This window comes from Euphorbia lathyris, chromosome 1 (assembly GCF_963576675.1).
Source record: "Euphorbia lathyris chromosome 1, ddEupLath1.1, whole genome shotgun sequence".
In the NCBI taxonomy this organism is placed as follows: domain Eukaryota; kingdom Viridiplantae; phylum Streptophyta; class Magnoliopsida; order Malpighiales; family Euphorbiaceae; genus Euphorbia; species Euphorbia lathyris.
This window is the reverse complement of record NC_088910.1, coordinates 43436018-43463331: the sequence shown is the minus strand read 5'-3', so window position 1 is coordinate 43463331 and position 27314 is coordinate 43436018. Positions and strand designations below refer to the sequence as shown.

General features: G+C 34.1%; 1 protein-coding gene across 3 annotated transcripts; it reads left to right on the top strand.

Annotated features, from left to right (window-relative positions):
• The first annotated feature begins 3258 nt into the window (after positions 1-3258).
• Positions 3259-26177, top strand: LOC136230174 (protein MICRORCHIDIA 6-like). Of its 3 annotated transcripts, XM_066019141.1 has the most exons (21): positions 3259-3480; positions 3589-3650; positions 9312-9607; positions 10410-10484; positions 10586-10620; positions 11216-11294; positions 11395-11484; positions 11559-11634; positions 12644-12722; positions 16138-16272; positions 21709-21807; positions 21904-22008; positions 22130-22276; positions 23361-23453; positions 23967-24018; positions 24108-24219; positions 24872-24942; positions 25110-25222; positions 25605-25660; positions 25783-25825; positions 25909-26177. In XM_066019141.1, exons 2-21 carry the CDS (start codon positions 3631-3633, stop codon positions 26017-26019), a joined length of 1887 nt encoding a protein of 628 aa, XP_065875213.1. In that variant the 5' UTR covers positions 3259-3480; positions 3589-3630; the 3' UTR covers positions 26020-26177. The 3 variants fall into 3 exon arrangements, with proteins under 3 accessions (XP_065875213.1, XP_065875231.1, XP_065875223.1); XM_066019159.1 differs by lacking the exon at positions 10586-10620 and having other exon boundaries at positions 11247-11294; XM_066019151.1 differs by lacking the exons at positions 3259-3480; positions 3589-3650 and adding an exon at positions 6721-6741.
• Positions 26178-27314: the final 1137 nt, after the last annotated feature.

The window sequence follows — 27314 nt, the reverse complement described above, 5'->3', positions numbered from 1 at the left end:
AAACAACTAATATCGACAATAACTATTAGTTAACAGCTAAATCAAATATTTCATTTGGTTTAACTTTTCATTATAATAGACATTTGGGGTAAATTACACTCATGGATATGAACTTTACATTTACTTTCATTATGGTTCTTGAACTTCAAAATTGAACATTATGACCCATGAACTTTACATTTTACTAACATAATGATCCAATTTAACACTGACCAAATGATCACTCCAATAACAAGTAACCCTCAATTATAAAACTTGTAGAAATGACATTCTGAGCAACTTTAATTCTTGAATTTTTTTTTTGAAGTCATTTAGACGTTGTTTGGTTATGAGGAAAAAATAGTTGTTTAGAGAGGGAAGATCCATAATTTGTGATTTGAAAAATTACAAATGGTGGTTCCATGGAAAATATGATGTTAAACAACTCTGATTCTTAAATCCTTTTCATTTTGAGATCATCGTTGGTTATTTTAACGTGATTAACATTGAAAGAAGCCATTATATTAGTAAAATGTAAAGTTGAGATACTAGAATGTTCGGTTTTGAAGTTCAGGAACTATAATGAAAGTAAGTATAAAATTCAAGGGCCACACGTATAATTTACCCATAGTTATTTGACACATATAATGATTCCGGGGAAAAATTTAGCATTATGATTCCGGGGAAAACAAAATTAGTATGTAAGTTTCATCTTAATGTTCATTAATTAGTAAGTTTCATCTTAATGCTTTATTGGGTGACCCTAACATTAGAGATAGACAATTGGTCAAAACATAAAATTAAATTTAAAAAAAAAATTGTTTTTCATTAATTAGATTTGAAATTAAACCAACTGGTTAATGTTAGGTTTAAAATTATATTATTTTCTATATGAAAACTAAAGTTGCTCTCTTTTAATAATTATAGGTCTAAATTTGTACCATATTCTTTATAGGTATAATTTTATATTTTATAAGCATGTTGTTAAAACCCCATTTTTTTTATAGGTTTTTTACATGGATTTCACTAATTATATCAAATACTACATAATACTCATAATAATACATGTTTGGCGGATAACTGTTAAGCTGTTAGCTCATTATCTTTTTGATTAGATGATTTGACTAGTTAATTGTATAAATTTGTTTGGTAAAATTTATCTGATCGCTAATAGCTGTTTGCATAAAATGATAAATAAGAATATGATAAAATATTTATTTGGGGTTAAAGGGTAGTAATTAGGAATAAAATTCTCTTTCAAAAAAATGAAACAATAAGCTAATTGAAAAAGCTCATAAAACTAATCTTTTCAAACTAAGCTTTTTGGACTCAATAATTTTTTTCAAATCTCTTGTTGGTCCCTTTTAACAAGACAAGGTTAGTTCCAAGGGGGGGGATAGAAACTATTTAAAATTTTATCCGTTAAGGCTGACTTCTTTTCTTAAGAAAAGGTTCACACAGCGACGCTAAGTAGTTTCAAGACACAAGCTTAGTCAACTTGTGACTAAGTCTGTTTCTTTCCTTGAGTCAGGAGATAGCACTTAAAGTCTATTCCTGAACTCAGCTTCTTAGTGCACTCAACTCAGCGTGAGTTCGTTACTTAGTCAGTTTTATAACAAGCAATATGTAAAGGAGTTTAAGGGTTAGAAATATGTTACTCAGCAGACATATCCTGGTTCGGCCTCTCCGCCTACGTCCAGTCTCCGGAACGCGTTCCGAGCTTTTTGAATTCTCTACTGAGCTCTTTAAAGGTAGAGCACGAAACCTTTTATAATAGAAGCTGAGTATACAAGAGTACCTTTCTCTATACCTCTACTCACTCTTATAACTACCGTTGAGTACTATAACCGAGTACTCAGCCTCTCTTTTCTATTCTTCTAGAAATGATAAAGTGTTTGTCCTAAACAACAATTGCTAAGACACTTTAGATGATTGAAATCACTCTAGACTTTTACACAATGATTGGAAATTAGTGTAAGATTTTGCTTTGCTTTTCTCACAGAACTTCAAGTATGAATTTGGACAGCGTTTCGACTAATTGAATATCTTCCTCGAATGAAGCAATTAAGAGGCCTTTATATAGTGACACTTCAAGCACCGGTAATTTCGAATTTCGAAATAACCGTTGGAGGCAAACGGCTTCCTGTCGTTGTCACTCAGGACGTGCTCAGTGTCGTTGGCCAATGCGATTCTTGCATCTTCTGTCTACGGCAGTGCTCAGCGGCTTTTCATCAGATAAACAGAATGTTTCGACATTTACGGCAAAGTCTTCCAGACAGCTTCCTGCGCCTTCTGAACTTTACCCAAAGTAGAAATACTTTGTCTAGAAGTTGGTTCTGTTCTGCCGCTGACCTGACTGCATTGTCGCTCAACTCAGCAGCTTCCTCTTGAAGCTTTTGTTAGAAGGCTTCTCGATCATTCTTCATGCTGAGTCGTCGTTTTACTTGATACGACTGCGTTTTAGCTTCTTGGGCCGTGAGGTCTTGATCTGTTGACTTGGGCTTGACTTCCACTTATGGGCCTTTAGACTTTTTATCTTAATGTCTAAACTCAACATTAAACAAACACATTAGTGTGAATAAATCAAAACATTTAAATTTAATGTGTTAGAATATTTTTTTATCATTTACTTAAATAATTTTGTCAAATCAAAATCATGTGGAAAGGTGTTTCAACATTTATTACTAATCAAAACATTTGAAGTGGCTTAAATCTCGAATTTTATTCTAAAAAACTCTTTACCAAACAAAGCATAATTCTAATTATGTCAAATATTATAATACTATAAAACTATCATTGAAACCACACGTCCTTTTTAAAAAAGAAATAGAAAACCGTAGATGAAAAGAAAAAAAATTAGATAATCATATGTAAGTCTTTCTATATATATATATATATATATAAAATTCCTCATTTGATATTTAAGAACAGTAAAACTAGAAAATTTATCACTCCCATTGATATAACAATTTTTTTTTGGAAACGCCATTGAACATAATAATTTGATCTTATAAAACTTGAAAACTTCCATAGTTTAACACTGATTTTTTGAAATTTTAACATTTAGTTTTGTCAAAAATAGATAGGGTAACTCATACGAAAAGTTCTGGGCTTAACCAATTATTGCCCAATCTAAGCCCATTAAACCTAAAACAGGCTTCTCCAACTCATACAATAGCGGTTTCTCTTTTTTGGAGTTATCCAAGTGTTTTCAGTTTTCAGTGAGTGGGCTTATAAAAGAGTTGGAATCCCAAGGAGTCATATAGTGTAGATCTCGGTGGAAAATTAAAACAACCTGTAAATATATTCTTGATTTTCATTTTTATATTTGGTATTTCCCTCCTTTGCTCATTTCTTGTGCGGGTTTGAGTGTGTTTATCAGATGTAATCCATTGTGGTGAGCTACAAGCAGTCTGAGTTCCAAGAGCTGGGACTTGGTTCTTCCTTGAAGCTGAACCAAAACCAAAATTTGTTTTGGCAAATTGCTTGTTCAAGAAAAAGGTAAGGGCTTGCATGCATTCTCTCTGCTATTCTTGCATGTAAATGTCTTTTTGATTTAGTGAAAGGTTTGGAAGAGGTTAATAAAATAAGAGTTAACCTTTATTTCAGAGTTGGAAGGTTAAGGGAGGGAGAGGTGGAGGAGATGAAACGATGGAAATGATAGTTAAAAGGTTAGTTCCTGTTAAAATGTTTTCATTTTTTCCGGTGATCCCCAATTCGAAGTTAAAACTTTAGATTTAATTTAGAGCTAATGCTCCTCCAGCCCCCTTAACTTATTCAAATTGTTCATTTTACCCATCCAACTTATAGAATGTACAATTTACCCCCTTAACTCAATAGAAATAGTATTTTCCACTAACTTGTCCAAAATAGTATTTCTCACATCTAATGATCATATTTACCCAGTTAACTCCATAAAAGTGGTATTTCTTATCCCTTCATAGTACAAAATTAATAACACCTACTCAAATGAGTTTGAAAATATATTTTTTTAATTTGATAATTATATCGATCCTTCATGTGTTTATTATAATAATATTGTATTACAATAATTAGATAATCAAAATTTAAGTAGCAAAAAAAAGTTGAAAAGAGAAAGAATGAATAAAAAATACAAATAACAAGAATTTTTTTTTTTTGATAAAAAAATAAGAACATTAATATAGACAAAGACATTATATGTAGGGAAAAGGTACCAAAATAGGCCTATGATTTTGAAGAAGTATCAATTTAGGTTCCACGTACAAAATAGCACCAATATAGGTTTAACGTTTAAAAAATGTATCAATTTAGATCTCAATGACGGATTATAAGGGGTGAGAAATACCACTTTTATGGAGTTAAGGGGGTAAATAGGACATTCTATGAGTTGGGGAGGGGGTACATGAACAAGTTGAGGGGGTGAGAAATACCACTTTTATGAAGTTAAGGGGGTAAATAGGATATTCCATGAGTTGGGGGGATAAATGAACATGTTGAGGGGGTGAGAAATACCACTTTTATAAGTTAAGGGGGTAAATAGGACATTCGATAAGTTGAGGGGGTAAAATGACCAATTTGAATAAGTTAAGGGGGCTGGAGGAATATTAGCCTTTAATTTAAGCAAAATGTTCACACTTGAGTATCTCCAAGACTCTTAGTATACTAAAAAAAATAATATAAATAATTGACTATCATCTCCAACAATACTTTTCATACTCACTCTTTATTTATTATTTTATCATTAAAATTATTAATTGTTATATTTTTATCATTAAAATTATTAATTGTTATATTTACTAATAGTGAGAGGAGTGAGACTCCTTAATAAAAAATTATTAATAAAAAATGAATTAAAGAGTCACTAAGAGGTGGAGAGAGACTCTTTATTAATGAGTGACTCTTAGTGATTTGAGAAGCTACTAAGAGGCTGTTGGATCTGATTTTTCATTCTCTCTCCTCAAATTTTAACTTAAGCATCAATTTAAGATGCTGTTAGAGATGCTCTAACTTCCTTCCTAACTCTGCTAACTTCCTTCCACACAAGGCCCTTATTAAAGTTAATTTAGTTTTTACATAAAATAGTAAAATTCCGGCTTAATGCTTATTTACATTCTTAAATTTAGCAAATTTTGCTTATTAGCACCTAGAATTTTTGAAATAACTTATCACAAACCTATAGTTGGCTTATTCCTACTTCCTACATACAAAATCGTTGGTTAACAAATGAGATGGCATGTGCGTGCTATAGAAAAAAGAAAAGCGCGTGAGTTCGTTCTGTATGTCGAAGATGATAGGTCAACGATTTTGTGTGTAAGAGGTTTGAATGAGCCAACTACAGGTATGTGACAGGTTTTTTAAAACTAACTATAGGTATGTGATAGGTTTTTAAAACCAACTATAAGTGTGTGATATGTTATTTTAGAAGTTCAGGATGTCAATAGGCAAAACTTGACAAGTTTAAGGGTGTAAATATGCATTATGCCTAAAATTTCTGTTTCAACATTTATCAAATGACACAATTAAATGTTTTATTAACAGAAATTGATACATTTGATAGTTGTTAAGTTAATCCCTTCATAACTTGATGCCACATCAGAGGTGGAAATTGCGTTTTTTGAAGGGTTTTGAAATTGTCAAATTTAGCTAGCCATTTAGAGTGTAACCACTCCAAAAAGATGATATGGCTCTTTAAAATAAATAGCTAGCCATTTTCACTAGCTAAATTTGGCTAGTCTCTTTGGCTAGCTATTTCTATTTTTTATTCATTCTTTCTCTTTACTCTTTATATCTTTTTTCTACTTTTTCTTTTTTTCTTTAAATTTAATCACTTTGAATGATAAAATAATCAAATAGAGAGTCAAATAGCTAGCATGGTTGGAGCAAAACATAAATTTGGCAGAACTAATATTTTATATTATTGTAGAGAGTCAAATAGCTAGTTAGTGTTGGAGATGCTCTTAAAGGCGTGTCTCAGGCGCACCTGAGGCGCGCCTCAGCTAAGGCTCCAGCCTTAGCGCCTTAGTCAGTAAGGCGCCTTGGCTACCTTAGGGTAATTTAGGGTATTTTAGGGCTGAGGGTTTTGAGGGTGTTTTAGGGTTAGGGTATTTTAGGGTTTTTTAAGTTCAGAAAATAAAAGAAAAACAGAAACAGACAAAGATCGAAAGTTTTTACTACACATGCACTTTATGGTTTTATTGTTGGTATTTGACTATTTGTGACTAGTATTATGAATTTATGATTTTTTTTTGTGCGCCTCGAGTCGCTCGGGCGCACGCTTTAAGTTGCGCCTTGTGCCAAGGCTCCAGGCCCCCCCCCCCCCCCCCCTGCGCCTTTAATAACCATGTTAATGAAGTCGCGTGCTTTGCATTTGCTTCTTTTCTGGACTATGCCACGTGGATTGAGTAGAAGTATGATGTGGCACCTAGATTTAGAGGGGTTAATGTCATTAATCTTTGATGTGTCAATTTTTGTTAGTAAGACCTTCAATTGTGCTATTTCATAAATATTGGAACTGCAAATGGATGTTAAATTAGCTTTTCTCCAAAAATTTTGAAGCTATTTTGATATATCATCCCAAAAGTTAATAATAACTTTTGTTTTGATGAAATATCTTCAATTTCGGTTGGCAATTGAATCCAATTTTTTCTATTATTTTCGTACCCTTAATACCGTGAAAAGAAGGCCCGACTCCAAGTTCTTCAAGAATAGTGGTGTTGAGTTTCTTGAGTAAATTGCATTTATGGTCATTGAAGACTGAAGTTTGGGGTCTATTTCAAAAAGGTAATTTAAATTTATTTTGTTTCAATAAAGTGTTGACCTTTTAGTTTTATTTCAATAAAGTCATTCTCCTCAATTCAAACATAAAAAAAAATTACTGAATTACTAAAAAGTTACATGACAACCATATAGAAAAATAATTACCTTATATATTACAAATTAAACTTTATGTTTTCAAGCAAGATCCATTTTAGCCATACATTACCAAAAATTTGAAAAAGTTACTTTGGCTCTTATTTACTGTCACACAAGACCTTCTAAGCAAGTTTGTCGATAAATTGAAGCAGTTTCGTACATTTGTTATTGGTTATTTGTAATTATATTAGTAACACAGTAAATATTTTAAACACCTTAAAAAAAATTGTGATTAATTTGTATGTGTCAAACTTAGTTGTTAGCATTTTAATAGTTTTTTTTTTTAACTCTGTTAGTGAGACATTAAATATCTTAGACGTAATTGATGTTTGGAAGGTCCAATGTGACAGTTAAATAACAGTCAAATCAGCCTTTTCAAATATTCGGTAACGTAGTGTTAAAATTTATCTTACTTGGAAAGGTTAGGGTTGAATTTGGACCATTTCGTACGTTAGGGCCAAATCTGTCCTTCACTAAAAATGTAAGGATCAAATTTGGCTCGTATCCCTATTTTCTAAATTACTCTTATTTAGTTTACTTAATTCAAGTATTATTCTATTTTATTTTATCGTAGGCATATTAATTTACTTAGTTATGTAAAAGATTTCAAGTAAATTGTATCCATGATCATTGAAGTTTAAGGTCAGTTTCAAAAAGTCACTAAAAGTCACTGAATTGTTTTAATAAAATCATTGAGCTTTGTTTTTTTATTTCAATAATGTCATTCTAACCATTTCGGGCAATAAAGTTACTGGAATAATAACGTGACAGCTATGTTGGAAACAATTCTGTTACGTATAACACGGCAGCCACGTGGCAACATCCCCACATGACAGCAAAAAAAAATAGGCCTAATACATCACCGGGTCCCTGAACTTGTTCATAAAATTAGATTGACTCCCTAAATTTTTCAAGTGTTTCACCAGCTCTTTGAACTTGATTATTTCGTATCACCAACTCATGAACTTGTTCATAAATGTAGATTAGCTCCCTGAAACTTTATAAATGTCTCACCAACTCCCTAAACTTGCTTATTCCGTAACAACTAAATGTAAAAACCTATTAAACCTAAATTTAAAAAATACATCTTCATCTATTCAAGACGTAATTTTTTCTTTTCTCCTATCTTTCAACCTATTATAAGCGTTAGTTTTGCAAGTTTGAGAGATCGAACGGATGAAGATTGAGAGTTAGTATTATGACTTTTATATTTAGTTGTTACAGAATAAACAAGTTTAGGGAGTTGGTGAGACACTTGCAAAGTTTAGGGAGCGAATATATTTTTATGGACAAGTTCAGGGAGCTAGTGATGTATTAGGCCTAAAAGATATTTTTTTTGGGGTCAAATACATGAATATCATAATTAAATACAAAATTATAACTAAGTCATATCATCAAACTTAATTCTTATATATGTCATTATTCTCTATATATTATGATTTTACATAATAATTTAAAAAATTTAGACTCCAATTCATAAATCATAAACCCTAAAAAATATATTCTTGACTTCTAATTTATAAATTCTAATCCTTAAAATATATTAAAAGTATTGATTTTACTAATTTGACATAATCCAAAATTATGACTTCTCATAGTTGTAAATTGTTTTTAAAAGATGAATTTCTGTGTAATTTTCCCTATTTTTTTGGCTTAAAAAACAAATTTTTGGCTGCCACATGATAGTATCAAGTAGTTGAATTATGTGAATAATAAATATATATATTTTTTTTTGTCGTCATGTAATTGTCATGTCATAGGTAGAAGTCAATCATATGTAGTCATGTTACTATTTTGGTGATTTTTCTCTCTTACATTGCTGGAATGACTATTGAAATAAAAAGAAAGTTCAATGACTTTTATTTAAACGAAATGAAGTTCAATGACTTTTTTGAAACGAACTCCAAACTTTAATGACCATCAATGCAATTAACCCCAATTTTTTCCTATTAAGAATATGATTTTATTTTTCTTTTTCACGTTCTTGGTTACTTTTAAGGCAAATGATTTAAGTAGTCCAGTTATCTTGGTATGAAGATTCAATTAAGTACCAAGTATGCATTGAGATATGGTTATATCATAAGTCTTTCTTGGGTTCAATATTGGGTTCTATGGTTCATTGTTTCAATGGTTACAAATTGTTTCACTAATTTTAAATACGATAATGTTACTTCATCTTCTCGCATATTTCTTAGATTTTAATTTTGCTTTATATCTAAAAATAAATTGGCAGGGGAAGGCTTGCCCCCAGTACACCCTTGTGGTGGGACCCCTCCCCGGACCCTCGCTCAGCGGGGACGCGTAGTGCGACCGGGCCGCCCTTTTATATCTAAAAATAATAATCTATGATTTATTGTTCATCGCGATGTTGTACTTATGTAGTGATACTAGATAATAATCTATGATTTATTGTTCATCGCGATGTTGTACTTATGTAGTGATACTAGGATTGGAGAAGGTGAAATGGACGTTGTTAAATTGGAGGCAGAGGGTGGGCTTCAGACGAAAAATATTGAGAATGTCTCACTAGCCAAGCATCAAAGGTCCATGATCCAACCTGAAAGACAAGAATTTGAAGAAAATAGTGCCTCGAGCATATTAGAGCAAGGACAATCTCATGTGGATGACACTGGTGTGTGTTCTGAAACAACTATATGTCCAGCACCACTTTGTCGTCAATTTTGGAAAGCTGGGAACTACACTGACACTCTTGCTTCCAAGGCCACCCTTCAAAGTATGTCCTCCCCATTTATGTTTGAAATGATTGAAAATATTATGATGCAAGTCCATTGAACTAAACTAATGGCGTGTTGAGGATGCTTTGTAGAATTGGCTTGAAGCATGGCTAAAGCTTAACTCTAGCAATGACTTCTGATATAAAATTTGCATTTTTAGAAGATTTTGGCAAAATTCATAGTTTGGTCCCTAAACATGGCTCAATATGCACATTTGGTTCTTGAATTTCAATTTGGTCACAGTTAGTTCCTGTATTCTTTTGTTGGGTCATAAATGATCCTTACATAATCGCTGGTGATGTAATATTTGTAATTTTTATTTTATGCTATGCAACATACTGTGGAAAAATTATAGCATATATTAGGATATTAGTAGAAAGAAATATTGATCTTTGATGGAAATTTATTATATCCAAAGCAATTGCTAGCAACTTCTTACCAAAAACTTTGCTTTGTAATCAGCCATATTGAAGGTTTAATGCTTTTTTGCATTAAGTGATAAGTTCAGGAATTAATAGGCAATTCATTGAATGGGTATTTAACAATATGATGTCCAAATAGCTTCTGAGCAGTTTGGTTTGTTTGCAATCTTAAGGATCATCAAAATAATTGGTTTTACAGCAATTAATGTAGTATTGAAAAACCATATGGAATTTTGAGTTTTATTTATTTCTTTCCCAATGATAGTGCTTGTCCAATTCATAGGAACTTGCGAATGTTATGCTTGATCTATTGTTTCATTTCATATCTTTTTTTCTCTTGAAAGTATAAAAAAGTTTATTTTACTTCTGGGGATTACAGATGGAAAAAACTATCTGCATGTCCACCCTATGTTTCTTCATTCAAATGCCACTTCACATCAATGGGCCTTCGGTGGTATGTAATGTTAAATGTTTGTTCGATTTTATGTACTTTTTGCTGATGAATTTAACTTGCTATCGGTGTATTAATTACTATCTTATACACCATGTTTGCAGCAATAGCAGAATTGCTTGATAATGCAGTTGATGAGGTAACTTCAAACCAAAAAAAAAAAAAAAAAGAAGTTATATTAAGGAGCATACTAAATTCAAGGGTTTATATCCTAAAGTAAATGAAACAATAGTTTACACGTTTAAAGATTTTGCAATGCATGCATTTCCAATATCTCTCTAGTCTTTGTCATATGTTATAGAACAGAAGCTGTGAGCTGATTTACACTTCTTGTTTCTCACCAGCAGCATTTTTGTGACATTATCAAATAGTTTTGTTCCCTTATTTACAATTCTTGGGTTGCTTTTGGAACATTAGTTGCCACTGTAACATCGAACTCATGTATTGTGATTTCTAGATTTATAAGTTCTACAATGAATTTATTTGGTGGGCTTTGCATATGACGAGTTGTTTTTTCCTTTGATGAGCTTTGCATATGACGAGTTGTTTTTTCCTTTGATGGATATTGTGATGCCCTTAGATTTAATCAGACAGGTTTAATTGCATTTAAGGCCTCGTACATAATTCGGCTACAATATGTCTGCTTAAGTGTATTATAGTCTTTTATCTTTTTGTATGTGGATATCGTTGCTCATGGCATTGCTATCCATTTTCCTATTCTTTGTATTAAATAGATCCAAAATGGAGCCACTTTTGTCATTGTAGATAAAATTTCAAATCCAAGAGATGGAAGTCCAGCATTGTTAATCCAAGGTATTTGAAGTTTTATCATTTAGATTCTTTTTATTGATATAAAATTTATATACATAAGAAAATACCTAAATCTTGGTCCAAAATTCGAACTTGCATCCAGATGACGGTGGCGGAATGGATCCCGAAGCAATGCGACATTGTATGAGTTTTGGATATTCAGATAAAAAATCTAAATCAACTATAGGACAATGTAAGGATCTTTTTCATGATCTGCAAGTTATGTTATCATTTTTCGTATTTATGGACTAATTATTGGTCTTTCAGATGGTAATGGCTTTAAGACCAGCACCATGCGACTTGGGGCAGATGTGGTTGTCTTCAGTCGCCATTTACACAATAGGTTGGGCTGCAATACTGAAATCTCATGCTGTTTTTTGACTTGAGTTTAGTTGTTGACAATTGCTATCTATATGAGTGTTTATAGCTTCCAGAATTGTGCCAATATCTTTTTACTTATCTTCATTCCTCTTACTATTTATATTTAATGAGAGGAAATTTGGATGGCAAAAACTTAAGGGCATTTTCTTATAGTTATTGTTACCTTTTATGAATGTTCCTCGTATTCAATTTTTTACTCATTCCTTGTGAGCAATTTCTCTTTGTCTTCTGTAAAACAAATTCAGAAGTTAACTTTTTGCCTAGATTTTTTTTTTTTTTGTCATAATAACTTGTTTTATATTTGTTTGGTTTCTTTCTTTCTTTCTGGCTTTATGGATAATCTGAGTGCATTATGATGCCTGCATATCTATTGTCTTTTAATTTTATGGGACAAGGTGGTGTTCTTGTTATTTATTTATTTGTTTGCTATCTTTATGCATTATGCTTCTGGGTTAATAGAACACTGTCTTCCATTGTTCAGTGTGATTGTGTGTCAGTACTTCGTTGAGTTTTTGGAATGTTGCTTTGAATTTAAGGTTTTTAGGGGCTAATGTTCTAGATTGATCTTTGAAAAAGTAACAACAGAAACTTTTTAATGCTTCTTTCATCATGTGCTTGATTTTCTATGTTCAAGCTGAGAAGCAAATTGTAAGACCTTGCATGGCTAGATTTTACTGTCTTGTGGAATGTTTTATGCAAGAAAATTTTGTGACTCTGAAATTTAACATTGTTTTTGGTATGAAATCTGATATTATTATTATCTCTCATTGCCGAGATTGCTTTGTTGCTTTGCTGGACAACTTGTTTGATAGTTTAGATAAATTGGTGGTCCGATGCCAATCAAATAAGCATATTTCTGTGGACAGATCAATGAGAAATTGTGCTCAAGTTTTCTTGTATTGGTATTTGGTATTGTTGTGCAATGTGAGGCCACTTAAGCTTCTTACCTTATTGGTTTGTTAAATGAACAGCACCTTGACTCAAAGCATTGGCCTTCTCTCTTATACATTTTTATCACGAACAGGCTATGACAGGATTGTAGTGCCCATGGTGAGTTTCATTACACATTATGCATCAATTTAATTTCTGATTCTTGCCATTTGTATTTCAATAAGCAGTCTGTGTCTACTTGTTTATTGGAACTGTTTAGATTTTGTTTCATTTTCAATGTGGCAAGTGCATGAAGTGTGCCTTTGATAGAGAATGTGACAATGAGTTAAAGGGTATAGTTAGTTATTTTATGCCGTATAGGGGTAGTGAGAGGTGCTCTATGTTAGGGGTAATTCAGGTATGTTGGTGCTTCTATTAAGTGGAGAGTATGATGAGTGCAGGAATAGAGTTGTGGTTTGGCTCGTTGCCCTCTACTCTTGTAGGCATGTTCTGGATGGAGTTGGGGATTTCTCCCTTTTCTATTATATCTGTTACTTTATGTTGGGTTTCATATATTCATTCAATAATATCAGTTCATCTTTCTTTGTTTCCTTTCTGTGATTTATATCTATTGTTTTGACCTGCCGGATCCATTATGGAGACCCACGAATTAGCAACTGAGGTATTATAAGCCCAATTGATCTTTAGGAGAAGAAACTCGGTCAGTTGGAACTCCAGGCTATCTGAATCTCTTGTTACAGATTCATATAGCTGTTACACTGCTGTTATAGAGTAATTAGCTCCTTGATTATAGGAATTAGTATAAATATAATTTATACTCTTACCTTGTATAGCAAGTATCATGTATATATATATATATATATATATATATATATATATATATATATATGGTTGTATTCTACTCATTACACGAGAATATAGAGATTATTCTTCTCTCTTTCTCTGTTTCATCTCTAGTTGAGAACAATGCTGTTGAAAAGCAGAACACACTTACTGTCGAGCGCAAGTGTTGGTTTCTCACTGTTATCACCCTAGATGAGGAAATCACCCGAGTATTATTATGGATTCTTAAGATTCGAAAGATGAAGAAAATCGAGAGGAAGAGTTACAATCCACTGTTTCATTAGGACCTCTAAAGCCAGATTTGAAGCATGGAAAATTTGGGCGAGACTACAAGATTCTGAAACCATAATTTGTACCCATCTCTGCGTCGGAAAGGAGATTCCTGCTCTCGCAAAACAAGAGAGACGGTGTTGTGCATGAGGGGGGAACCATTATGTGCCTTGAGCTAATAAGGCCACATGGACCTCAATTTATGTGGATACAGGCCAAGTCCTTAGACCCGATAAAGGGATTATTTTCCTAATAAATCTAATTGTCCATGATTGTGCCAAATTCTTCATCAACATTCTACACATGGAAACTTAGGTTCAGTAGAAGATGAGATATTTGCCTTTATAAACTTCATTATCAGTTCGCAAAAGGAAACTTGAGGTTAGCACAGGTGGAAGAATTAGTGTTGCGATGGAAGGGAGTTCTGTAAGTTTCTTTTTAACTACCATGGAAATTCTTTTTGTCGCATCACAATTTTCGGGGAAGCCCTTATTTACTGATACTGTTCAAGGATATTACTGAAATTACAATTAATTTTGGTGGGGAACGACCATGAAGAGGGAAGTTAATGGGAGCTGGCGTTATTTACGAACTTTTTGAATGCGAGATGGTAATTCATATAGTGAAGGAGTTGGGTCTGATAGAGATAAGAGGAGAACTGTGCAAGGCCTACTATTTGATCTTCTATTTCAAGGGACACGAATCAATGTTCAAGATGAATTATGAACTTTTTATTTGAAGCTGCAATGAGTAAGAGGGAACATGTCCAGCAATGGGAGATAGATGGCTAAAATTGGGACAGCTGAAATTAGACACGCAGTTAGTAGTGGTGGGTAAGACAACGGCCAATGCTATTTTGGGTTGGAGAGACCAATTGTTTGCTTGATTTTAGTTTTCTGCTCAAGCTTCAACGTTTTGAAAGGGATTTCAATGAGGAAGCAGAGGTTGATTAGTCATAAGATTATACTTTTACTGACATTAATTTGGGCACAGTCCATTTCAACTGGAAATACAACAGAAAAAAATATAAAGCTATTGGTCATACATCTTACCTGATATTGTTCTCTCAAACTAAGAGTTCTATTCATGAGTCTTGTATTTGAGATTTTCAGTTGCTGTTTCTCTTGAGAGACATTGTTCTTGATAATTCTCTTGAAGTTTGAAGCTTTCACCATAAAGGATAGGATGTTTATTCTCTTACGGGTGATAATTATAGGAAGGTAGAGGCTGTTAATGATCATCATACGGGGATTTTTGGGTCTTAGTATGTTGATAATTCAACTTTGCAATTTGTTTCCAAAATGTCCATTACTGTGGAGGTTTGTGACTATGAAGAATTTAATGTTGAGATGTAAATTGAAGATCTGGTACCAAATTAGTATTACACAAAATTGCACCCTTGTGGAAATAAGGGAGCAAGTTTTGGTTGGATTTGTGAATGATGAGATGGGAAAGCTGGCTATGGTATCAGATATGATTGAGTTATGGGTTATGAATGAGATATCAGCAAGGTTAGGAAATTTTGAGCATTTTAACAACAAAGCTGTACCAATTATGTTGGGAGTACGCTTACTCTTTGCTTCCTTTAGTTGACAAAGACCAGGTTTCATGCTTGGAGAAACATCACGATTTTTTCAGCCAAAGTTCCATTCTTTTTTTTCCCTATTAGATAGTCGGTTTTGGCAAATTGCTACAGAAGTTAGCTTTTCTTTTTTGGATGCTATGCTAACCAAATTATTTTATCTTTCCTTTTGGAACTATTTGGACAACTCTACTGTAAAGATTGGGACAATTGTGATTTGGTAGCTCCAAATGTTCTATTGCCTAAAAGGGACGCAGTGTTCTAATGGTTGATTCCATGGAAGACTACTGGATTGGAAGGGTGCCTCTCAAAAGGATGGGTCTGCATTCAACAAAAGAAGTCCTTTTGACTCCCACCTTAAGGACAAAACCTTTACGGGGGAGTATCGCTAGAGAATGTGATAATGAGTTAGAGGGCATAATTAGTTATTTTTGAGTCATATAGAAGTGGTGAGCTGCCCTCTATTTTAGGGTTAATTCAGTATTTTGTAGGGTATTTCAAGTGGAGTGTGAGGAGCGAAGGGATAGAATTATTATTTGGCTCGTTGTCTCTACTCTTTGAGTAGAGAAGAACTTGGGTTCTGGTTAGATTTGGGGATTTCTCCCATTTCTGCATTGCATCTGTTTCCTTTCTGTGATTTGTATCTGTTTGTTTTTTATACTTGTTTCTATCGGTCTTGCACATGCCATAACCTTGTGATGTGACTCTCGAGCCAATTTAAGGAATTAGTAGCTGATTTGATGAATAACGCTATATTCACCTAATATTGATGAATATGATTTTATATTGTTTTAGTGGAGCAGAAGTTGCTGTTTTTGTGTTCTAGTGGTGCATTTTCACTTCTAGAGCTAATACTTGAAGAGTCTGTTCTGTTTGCAGGTAGATTATGAGTTTAATAGCGTAAGTGACAAATTAGAAATTCATCCTCGCTCTGGGAAGGAGCACTATATGTCTAATCTTTCCATGCTGTTACAGTGGTCTCCATATACAACAGAAGCAGAGCTTCTGCAACAAGTAAAGAATCTTTTTCCCTCTTCTCAGTTCTTTCTTTCCCCTTCTCAGTCACCCATCATTTATCATCTTACACTGTCTACTCCTTCAGATATTCATTTTATTAAATGTTGAGGATTTTCATTTTATTTAGTTTATTACCCGTATAATTTATCTTAGCAAGAACATAGGAGCACTTTAATTTAAGGCAACTTATATTCTATTTTAGCATATGCATATAATCATGTGTTTATTTATGTATATATGTATATTATTGATGCACATAGAAATCAAAGTTCCCCTGACACTTTTTTTGGAATCAAGACTCCAAGTTCTCTTCAAAACTTAGGGTTTGAGCATGCACATTGTATTTAGTCTTGGAGCATTTTCTAATAGAGATTGCCTTTAATGTTCTAAAGTAGATTGGGTTGACTTGAGAGCTTGAACGTTGTTCAACTCATGTCAACCATTCAAGGAATGGCTCATTTAGAAGGTACAGCTCCTGTCACTCGTGGGTTTTTCCTATCTGAGGGTCGGCTCCATTTGAAAATGATAATAACAATAATTATCAATAATTGAATAGAAAGGTGAGTTCTATTAGTGCTATGGTCTTTTGACTCTGAGGCCAAGGAGATATTGCGATGAAAATTCCTTTTCCCCCCCTTTATGTGTGTGCTCTTAATGTCACCTTCAGACTGATCAAGGGTACCTCCTTTCAACGTACTTCATAATGGATCTTTTGATTCTCATTTCCTGAATTTCCCCACAAACATCTTAAGGAAAAGGTATTTATGGATTAGTATAAACCCAGTTCTGAATAATTTCCACTTGTTTGAAAAGGAGTTCCAAACTGCCAGCAAATATCCTAAGATGTGTTCAGTTAAGATCATTCCTTTGAAACAAGTTTATATGAACACTCATGGCTGTAGGAGCTGGTTTGATGTACTGGGAACTTAAACATAAATCTATTTTGAATCTGTAGTGTTGCTTTTCTGACTTTCTAGATTTGCTGGAAATTTTGCAATCTATTCCTATTTAAAGAGTTTGTGGTCTCAATAAGGATCAACTATTCAAAGCTTCCCTAATAGTCGTCTCTACTAAGCCTGATTCAGACCTTTGATAATTCTCTGACCTTGTTGCTCCTGATAGGGGGACCGACCGCATAGTAGTTTGGAATTCAACTTGAAGTCCTTCCAACTCAATTATGGTCTATACTTCTCAAACTTGATGAAACCAGTTGTTGATATCATATCACCCTCCAAATGGAGTGAAGCTTGACCAACTTTGTCCTCCATATCTGTTCCACCGATGGAAAAAAAATCTCGACAGGCTTAACGAACCCAACGGATCCAAAGCTTCCGTTTAGGAGGGAAGTTGATTGCCAGCAAAATCTCTAGAAAGTTCTTCTAATTGGACATTCCTATCATTTTGCTTGCTTTGTTGGCTGCTTATTCGCTTTCTCTCTTAGCTTGAATGTTGCTTTGTCCCCTAGAAGGTCATAATGGCCTCAAATTTCTCCTATAGAGTGTGAGGGTCGCCATGATGGTCGCTTAGACAGATCTTGCCCATGCTCTAGTTTAGGGCCTTGGTAATCAGAAGTCTTAGACAGGTCAAGTGAAAAAAGTTTGGTAGTTCTTTTTCCTTTCTTGTGTATAGATTCAAAAGGAGCTGATCCGACTTCTGCTGGTTGCAGAACAAGCCCCTGTGCTAATCTTCCCTTTTTATTTTATTTTAAAAAGCAGCTATCAACGAAATGCCTCCTCATCATAAAATCAACTGTCGTCTAGATTCATAGCAACGAGGACACTTCTTGAAGGTCTTTCATTTCCTCGTTTTCTTTTTACCATTTATTATTGGACCATTTTCACCCAGTCTTCAACAAATTCAATGTGATTGTAGTTTTCTTGCCACTACATTGACAATAGAGAAAATAGACTTGAAGTAAAATAGGTCAAATAGTTTAGACTTTTTTTTTTTTGAAAGGAGTTTAGACTTATAGTATGAGACAGTATTTCATGCACTTGGGGAGTTATAGTTGATGACATTATACTAACAGGGGATGATAAGATTTTGACATCAAAACTTTGGGAAAAACTATAGTATTTTTTGGGAATTGAGGTGGCACACTTTAGAAAAGGGTTTTTTTTTATATCCCAACATACTTAAGTAGACAGGTAAAGTTGTATGCAAACCGGTAGTACACCAATAGAGCTGGGCCTTAAGCTAGGAAAAGTAGAGGAAGATCTTCTAGTCAATAGATATAACTTATGCAATAAGCTTAATTAGTTATGCGTAATCCTAGATAAGTGCACTTGCAAGCAACACAAAATTTGCAATACCTTGAGGGGGTGTTTGTTATTTGATGTGATAGGGTTAAAGGTTGGAGGATAAAAGATTTGGATAAAGATAAAAATAAGATAGTTGAGAATTATTATTCCATGTTTGGTATAGGGATAAAATAATACGTTTTACTATATTATGCCTACTTAAGTTACATGACATTGACTTGAAGGATAAGATGGACTTTTCCATCATATTAAAATTGTAGGAGCTTATCCCGTCCCCTTATACCACCCCCTTTGGGTATAAGATTGAGGGATAAGGCTCTTATTCCTCCCTAATCTCCCTACCCTATCTCTAAAACAAATATGTGATAAAGGAGTCTTGCATTATTTATCCCTATCCCACCACATTTATCCCTTGTACCAAACGCCCCGGGAATACATGTAAGATGGATCTTGTTCAAGAGAAATAAAATGTGATAGTTGAAGCTTACACTATGCACGATCAATGTGACATGGAGAAACAAAAAATAAGGGGTAGTAGCACATTCTAGTGTTGAAAAGTATAAATGTTGAATTGCTTTGGTTGAAAAGTATTCTTGAAGACTTAGAGGGCGTTTGGTATTTGATGGGAATAGGGTTAAGGATAAATGTTGGGATAGGAATAAGGATAAAATATTAGGATAAGATTTAGTTCAAACGGTTCCATGACAATTCCTGGCAGCCTCATTTGTTGAGTTATTTGCAGGACATGGTAATATGGGCCTGTGTTGTCACGCTTCAAGCCCAAGTGTGCTTTCGCGTGTGGGGGTGTGTCAGCTATTAATATGAAGTGGACTTTAACTTTTAAGCTCGAGCTTTTAGCTAAAACGGTTCCATGTCATGGTATCAGAGCCAGTGTACCCAAGTGGTCCTGGGTTCGATTCCTGGCAGCCCCATTTGTTGAGTTATTTGCAGGACATGGTAATATGGGCCTGTGTTGTCACGCTTCAAGCCCAAGTGTGCTTTCGCATGTGGGGGTGTGTCAGCTATTAATATGAAGTGGACCTTTAACTTTTAGCTCGAGCTTTTAGCTAAAACGGTTCCATGACAAGATAAAAATAGGATAGTTGGAATTATTATTCCATGTTTGTTTTGTGGGATAGGGATAAGGATAAAAGAATACATTTTACTAATTATCCCTAAGATGGACTTTTCCATCTCATTAAAATTGTAGGACATTATCCCACCTCCTTATACCACCCCCTAGGTATAAGATTTGAAGAATAAGACTCTTATCCCTCCTTTATCTCCTCACCCTATCTCCAAAACAAACATGAGATAGATGAACTTTGGATTTTTTATCTCTATCCCACCCTATTTATCCCTCATAACAAACGCCCTAAAGATTAAGAGCATGAAACTGTAGTGTGATAACAAGTCACCAAAAAGCAATCCCACAACCCATTTCATCAAGGAATAATTAGACAATGGTTTGATATGTGCTTCACGTGCCAACACTAGGACAACTTGCTGACATTCTCACTAAGAGGCTAAGTAGCTCAATATTTGGGAAAATTATTAAGAGCATGTCAAATGGAGGACCTCCTATACATATTTTGACATGTCTAATATGGACCGACGCATTATTATAAGAGGGCCCATTATTTTAAATTGTAAAAGACCATGTAATACACTAGAATACATGGGATACTATGTAGATTAAGAGCCTACATGAATATATTTTACTTGGGAACAATACACAGATATATATACAAGTAGTAGCTCCTGATATTACTCCTACAGTCAAGGAGACATACTGACCCTACTAGCAGCCTAAGCATGCCCCAACATCCCTTCAGCAGCCTTAGGCATGTTATTCATTAATTATGTTGACTTATACTCTAACAATTACATTGACTTATACTCTAACATAAATATTAAGTGGGGCCAGCGAATTGGAAGACCAGGTGCTTAATATAAGAACTCCAATATTTGAGAAGATTGTATCCAAGCTGGGAATGGAATTTTAATAGGAAATTCCTTCACCAGCTGGAGGGGTATAATGTAGAAGAAAATAGGCGAACAATCATAACAGCAAACTAGAGAGAAAAATCAGGAATTGGTGAATCAATACATATAATTTAAAGCCATAAAAACTAGCATAAAATTGCCCCATACCTGTGATTTTTATCAAAATGAGCAGCCACCTTTTCTTCTTCTAGACTTCCCTAATGCTGAAAGAAATAATCACGTTGCTCAACCAATTGCATCTGAGCGTATTGGGTGCCCACTGCATTTCAGTCTGGAATTCCGTCCACTAGTGGTTCACCAATTCACGTTGCTGTTCCCTTGGCAAATCATTCAACTGTCGAGTCAATTATTGTTGTGTAGCCTCGTGCTTTGCCCGATCCCTAGCACTGTCCTCCCGATACATGGCCATGAAGGCCTCAAACCATTGAGGTAATTCGTGAAGACCACCCATAATGTTTCGCTTTGATACCAAGTTGTTATGGCTCAAAGACTAAAGACTCTGATCGAGTTATAGGTTGATTGGTGAGAAGACTCCAATATAAATTAGGTGTATTCTTCTTAGACTTTTTGCCTTTGGTACTTGTGTTCGCTAATAGTTAGAGAACCTCGGATCTCTGTATCTTTTTTGGTGAAAAGGAACTTAACTTTTGTTCGTGCAATTTTTCATTACTTAGTTTGCGCATTACAAACATAACTGCACACAAAACAAGTAACTGTTAACTGCTAGTAACTGGCAAAATCATGGTGGCAAGGCAGTTACAAGAAGCCAAACGCCAAACCAAAGCGCACGCAAAAAAGGCAGCAAACACAAAGCACAAATACGAAAAATAAAACACACCACGCAATATCACAATATATTAACAGGTTATAACACCTAGACATTGCGTCCATCCTAATCCTAATGTCAAACAAAGTGGCATGCAACCTATGGGCTTTTAGCCATTAACATTCATACGAAATCACCACGTGGGCACCATTTTTATTTCAATTCAAGCACAAATAAAAGGAAAAGAACGAAAGAAAAAGGATGCAATGAATCTCAATTGAAACAAAGAGGTGAACAAACGTTGCAGTTCCTTGGTTTAGTCTTCGATTATATGCAATTTAGTATGATTTTCTGGTTTCACCCATACCTGCTATTTTTGTAAACTCCATCTGATTGCAGTTTGATGACATTGGACCACATGGCACAAAAGTTATTATCTACAATTTGTGGCTCAGTGACGATGGAAATGCAGAACTGGACTTTGAAAGAGATCCTGAGGTTGAAACTTGAAACAGATTCCAGTCTCTTTGTTTTCCCCTCTCATTTTAGTAGTATTATTCTCAATGAGTTGGTTTATCGCTGGCTTTGTTGCAGGATATTCATATCAGCGGGGATATAAAAAAAGTGGTGACAAGGTATACTACTTGGAGGGAAGATAATGAACAGCATATAGCTAACCGATTGCATTATTCCCTCCGAGTAAGTTACAGTGACAACTTAATAATGCTCCTATGCTTATGTATCCACGTGTGCTTCAATATCATGCATGTAATTGCACCCGTGCATGTGACTAATGTTATTTATTTTTTATGCTTTGTAGGTGTATTTGTCTATATTGTACTTGCGACTACCTGAAACTTTCAGAATAATATTGCGTGGACGACTTGTCGAGCATCACAATCTTGCCAATGATCTCAAGTTTTCAGAATTCATCTTGTACATACCTCAATGTGGTGGAGTTAAAGAGGTTATATTAATCGTTCGCAGAATTTTACTTATTCAGCTAATGTCTTAACTTGAATGAAATATTATATTATCATTATATGAATTAATCAAGGTTCCCTTCATGCTATGTCAATCACGAATCACTTGGATGTGCAACCAACAAAAATTAAAAGCATTGTCTAAATAGTTTTTCTAAACCTCATCACCTTTTTCCTTTGCATAAGAAGAAACCAAATCAAACAGATACTATGTACAATTTAGACTTGTTTTGTTACTTCAATAAATGAGTTTTTGTGTTGATTATGGATGATAATTTAAATGAAACATTGTGTTGTTAGTGCTTGATTCTGTCCTTTAAAGTGGGTTTGTTTATACAAGTTTCCCTTTCTCTATGTTTGAACATATTCTATGCACTGCTGTTAGAATCGTAGAGTCGTACGATTCGAGACTCAAAATTATACAGAGTCGTACAATTTAGTCTTTCCTTGTCTTTCTCTGTTTCTTTTCGTTCTCTTCTATTTCCTTCCTTCTACTTTTCGTTCTCTTCAACTTTCCTTGTCTGTTTTTTTTTTGTTCTCTTCAACTTTCCTTCTTACGATGTTAGAAAGGACACTATGTCAACATGAAGTATGTTAGAAAGAACAAGGAGAAGGAGCATGCTCTTGAAGATGAGGAGATTGAAGATTTAACATTGGATAGTAATGGAGAAGATGGAGGAGAAAAGGAATTGGAAAGTGTGGTTATGGAGGAAGAAGAAGATGATGATTCTTTTGATGATGAAGAATGCTTTGGCAATTAGTTTTATTAGGATTGCATTAGATTTGAATTTTAACTTAAGTGCTTTGTTGATAACTTGATATAATTTCTATTTTGATATTAAAATTGCATTTTTACACTAATATTGAAGTTAAACATGATTAATATTTTATCTTTGATCCGAATCTTACGAGTCCCGATTCACAAAATGAGGATTTTGAGTCATGAGTCGAATCTCGATTTAACAACTATGATTCTATGGCCTTTTGAATCTTCCTCAACAGATTCAGTGATATGCTGTACAAAGTAATGTTCACATCTCAGTGTGATTTTCTGTTTTAATTATGCAGGGTCAGGTCATAACTACAATTGGGTTTATGAAAGAAGCTCCACGTGTAAATATCCATGGTTTCAGTGTCTACCATAAAAATCGCTTAATACTGGTGAGGTTCCTTTTCTTTGTTATGTTATTTTTCTTTTCTCCTCTAGCCTTCTTTGTCAAGTTTATGCAAATCAAATCAAGTTCTATATAACCCTTCTAAGTGTCTTGTTTCTACCCTCTAGCATATTTGCATGCTTTTCGAGGTTGGCAGAATATTATACAGTGGCTGTAGGCTTTTGTTCTGGATTTTTTTTTATCATTGTATAAAACTCTTTTTAACACAATATTTCTAGTATTAAGAAAGAACAGTCTTATCGTTCCGAGTTGATAAGTGCGGAAATGGGTGGAATCATTAAGCAAAAGGTCCTTGGATTTTGAAAAATGAAATGGCATAGAATTGCCAAGGGACTACCTCACGTGAGAGTCATTGTGATGTCATGGAATTAAAAGAATGGATCCTTGACAACATTTCTTGTTGAGATGACTTGTATTATCAATAGTCATACATATTATTTACGGGGCTTTGAGCTCGTTTATTTACTTCTGACATTTGCCTCCTTCCTCTCTTTTTCAGCCATTTTGGCCAGTTGTGAGCTATTCGCGCAATAGGGGTAGAGGGGTGGCTGGTGAGAAGCTGCATAAACAAGTCTTATTGCTATTACTTTTTGATGATTTTTAGGTGAATATGTTGAAAATTGATTTAATGCTGTTTTAGGTGTTCTTGAAGCAAATTTTGTTGCACCCACACATAACAAACAAGGGTTTGAGAGAACTTCCCTTTTCCAGAAGCTTGAAGCTCGATTGAAGGAAATGACATGGGAATACTGGTAATTGTTAAAGACTGAAAGGAAAAAAAAGAAAAAGTCTTGCATTAATTTCTCAGCAATTGTTCTCTGGATTAATTTGGCTGGAGCTGACTATTATTCAGTTTAAACTAATTTTTGAAATTGATAGATTTTGGTTAATATAAGCCTTATTTTATTTATTTATTAGGATAAATAATTTATTGGTCCCTACATTTTTAACTAACACATTATTTAGTCCTCGTATTTTAATAATACATTATAAAGTCCTTAACTTTTGTTCTATTCAAACAGTTCAGTCCCTCAAACATTTGAATTATTAAACAGTTTAGTCTCTTTATAAGGATTAAACTGTTGAATAGAATACAAGTTAAGGATATTATAATTTATAATGTATTATTAAAATACGAGGACTAAACAGTGTCTTAGGTAAAAATGTAGGGACTAGTAGATTATTTACTATACTATTATAAATATGAAAGAGGTTGGGTGTAAAATGGATGACCTCCCACCTCCACTTTTTGAGATATTCATTCAATTGGTATTTAGAAGCCATCTTTTATAATTAATTTTTTCTTATGTTTATTCAAAATCAATGGAATTGAATTAGTTTCTTTTAATTCAGTTAGTGGAGGTACCTGTTAATTTATAGATCTAAATTATTGGACTTTGGCAGGGATTATCATTGTGGTTTACTTGGATACCATGTCCATGTAAAGAGTGCGGTAAAGGGGCATATAGTTAGAGGTAGTCTTTCACTCTGGAAATTTATAAAGTCAACTTGTTTTCACTCTGGAAATTTATAAAGTCAACTTGTTGTCATTATTTGGTCACATGCTTCTGTAAGAGTCCACTGTTTATCTTACTGGAATTACTCATCTCTACATAGAAATAACACCCTCATATTGGGACAGGATTATCTACAAAAAGGAAAGAGCGTAACGATTCGATGGAAGGTGAGAATTTGAAGAGGCAGGCAAGCATTGGGGTCAACTCAGTTGATGCAGAGCACGGTTTGGAAACAGAGGTATGCGTAATGAACATGAAGTTCAAGTGCAATTATTGGTCAAGTGAAGTGTATATACAATTGATACAAGTTCAAGCAAAAACACATGCATTCATGCTCATTGTCACTGCCCTACAAGGTCATGTGCGTGCACGCACAAAGACTCCTTCTTTGCCTTTGTTTTACCTTAAATAAATACTAGTGAAATGTAGAGTTGAGAGACGGTTTTAGTGATGTCTTAAAAACTTGTCCGCTTGTGTCCTACCATTAGTTTGTAGTAGGACAGTTTGAGTTTGTGTAATTCAGATACGGATTAAGTTCACTCGTATTGCTTGCTATAATCTTCTACTGGGAGACGGATTGCTACTCTATCATTATTTTATTTTATTTTGCCTTTTTATAGCCTGTCATCCAGGAAGCTTCAAATGTGGTGAAAGAAAACAGGAAACTCAAAGAAACGTAAGTATTTAGGAACTTATTTTATGTGTGGAATTTCTCCGTTTTCTCATATTAGCTATAGGTTAGTTGCATACTATATTTGCAGATTATACTCATCAAAATTCCATATTACAACTTTTCAGGTGTCGGGAATATGAGAGGAGGAAAGAAGAAGATGATATGAAGGTATGTGAAAATGGGCATAATAGTGTCAAAAAGTGTGCATTTAAATGCATAAATTCATATAAACATGAGTTGATGCATTGCAGATAACAAAGCTTAAAAAAGAGTTGGCGGAACTTAAATGCAAGCATCAACGGCTTATGGCAGAAGCAACGGCATTGGATATAATCAAGGAGGAAGAAAATGTAAAAATGTAAGATCACATATGTAGCTTTCCAATCAATTCTTTTGTTTGTTTGCTGTATCTATGTAGACAGAAAGGGATAGCTTTTCATCTACCCTCAAGGAGGTTGGTTATTTTGCACCATTTTTTGCATAACAGAATAGATCAATTTTACTGGTCTTAGTTTCTAAATACCAGCTTTCTATGACTCTTTTGTTTTCATTGTTTTTATATTTATGTACAGTCAATTATGATTAAAATTGAAATGCTGTTATGAATTTTATGAAATTTTAATCCGGTAATATCAGGGTATGTTCTAATTTTAACAAGTCCGTAAGTTTTTCTTTTTTGAATCAGTTCATGATTTATAATGAAATAATCACATTCTGTTATTACTATTTATTTTAAATTTCAAATAAAAGTTTCAAATTTAATTGTTACATATCATCAAATCAAAAGCTTGTAAACAAGAGAAATTAGTGGAATGTAGGTGGTTAAAGGCATGTTTATTGTGGCTTCAGAAGATCAATGTGTCAAATATATAAGGAAAGACATTTCGCAGAAATATATTGACATGAGGGAGCATGCACGAGTGTATGTACCAATATTGGGAAGACTGAAGAATTTCCTACAAGGATTAGAGTGCATTAAGATTCCGCACTAAGCTCATTTCTTTTTGTCATCGTTATGGATGAACTAACGAGTTCACTTCAAGATAGTATACCATGGTGCATGTTGTTTGCAGATGATATTGTGTTGGTTGATGAGACGAAAGAAAGGGTGGAGAGGAAGTTGAGTCGAAGTAAGACAGAATATTTGGAGTGTAGGTTTAGTGACGATAGGAGTATGGAGGCATGAACAATCACCCTAAATGAGAGAGTTGTTCAGGCATCAGATTGCTTCCGGTATTTAGAATCTATTACCCAAAAGGATGGAGAAGTAGATGGAGATGTTGCTCATAGGATTAAATCTGGTTGGGCGAAGTGGAAGAGTGTTACGGGTTTCCTTTGTGACCCCGACATGCCTAATAGATTGAAGTAGGGAGGCATGGACAATCACCCTAGATGGGAGAGTTGTTCAGGCATCGGATTGCTTCCGGTATTTAGAATTTATTATCCAAAAAGATGGATAAGTAGATGGAGATGTTGTTCATAAGATTAAATCTGGTTGGGCGAAGTGGAAGAGTGCTACGGGTTTCCTTTGTGATCCCGACATGCCTAATAGATTGAAAGGAAAATTCTACCGCATGGCAATTAGACCAACATTGTTATATGGTATAGAGTGTTGGACAGTGAAACACTGTCACATTCATAACATGGTGGCGGAGAT

Bases quoted from the DNA above. Each gene is read 5' to 3' on its own strand.
- LOC136230174 (XM_066019141.1), top strand. From the start codon at position 3,631: ATGGAAATGATAGTTAAAAG. The intron at 11,295-11,394 runs GTATTTGAAGTT...ACTTGCATCCAG, and splicing joins TCCAGCATTGTTAATCCAAG to ATGACGGTGGCGGAATGGAT. The intron at 25,661-25,782 runs GTAAGTATTTAG...ACAACTTTTCAG, and splicing joins AACAGGAAACTCAAAGAAAC to GTGTCGGGAATATGAGAGGA.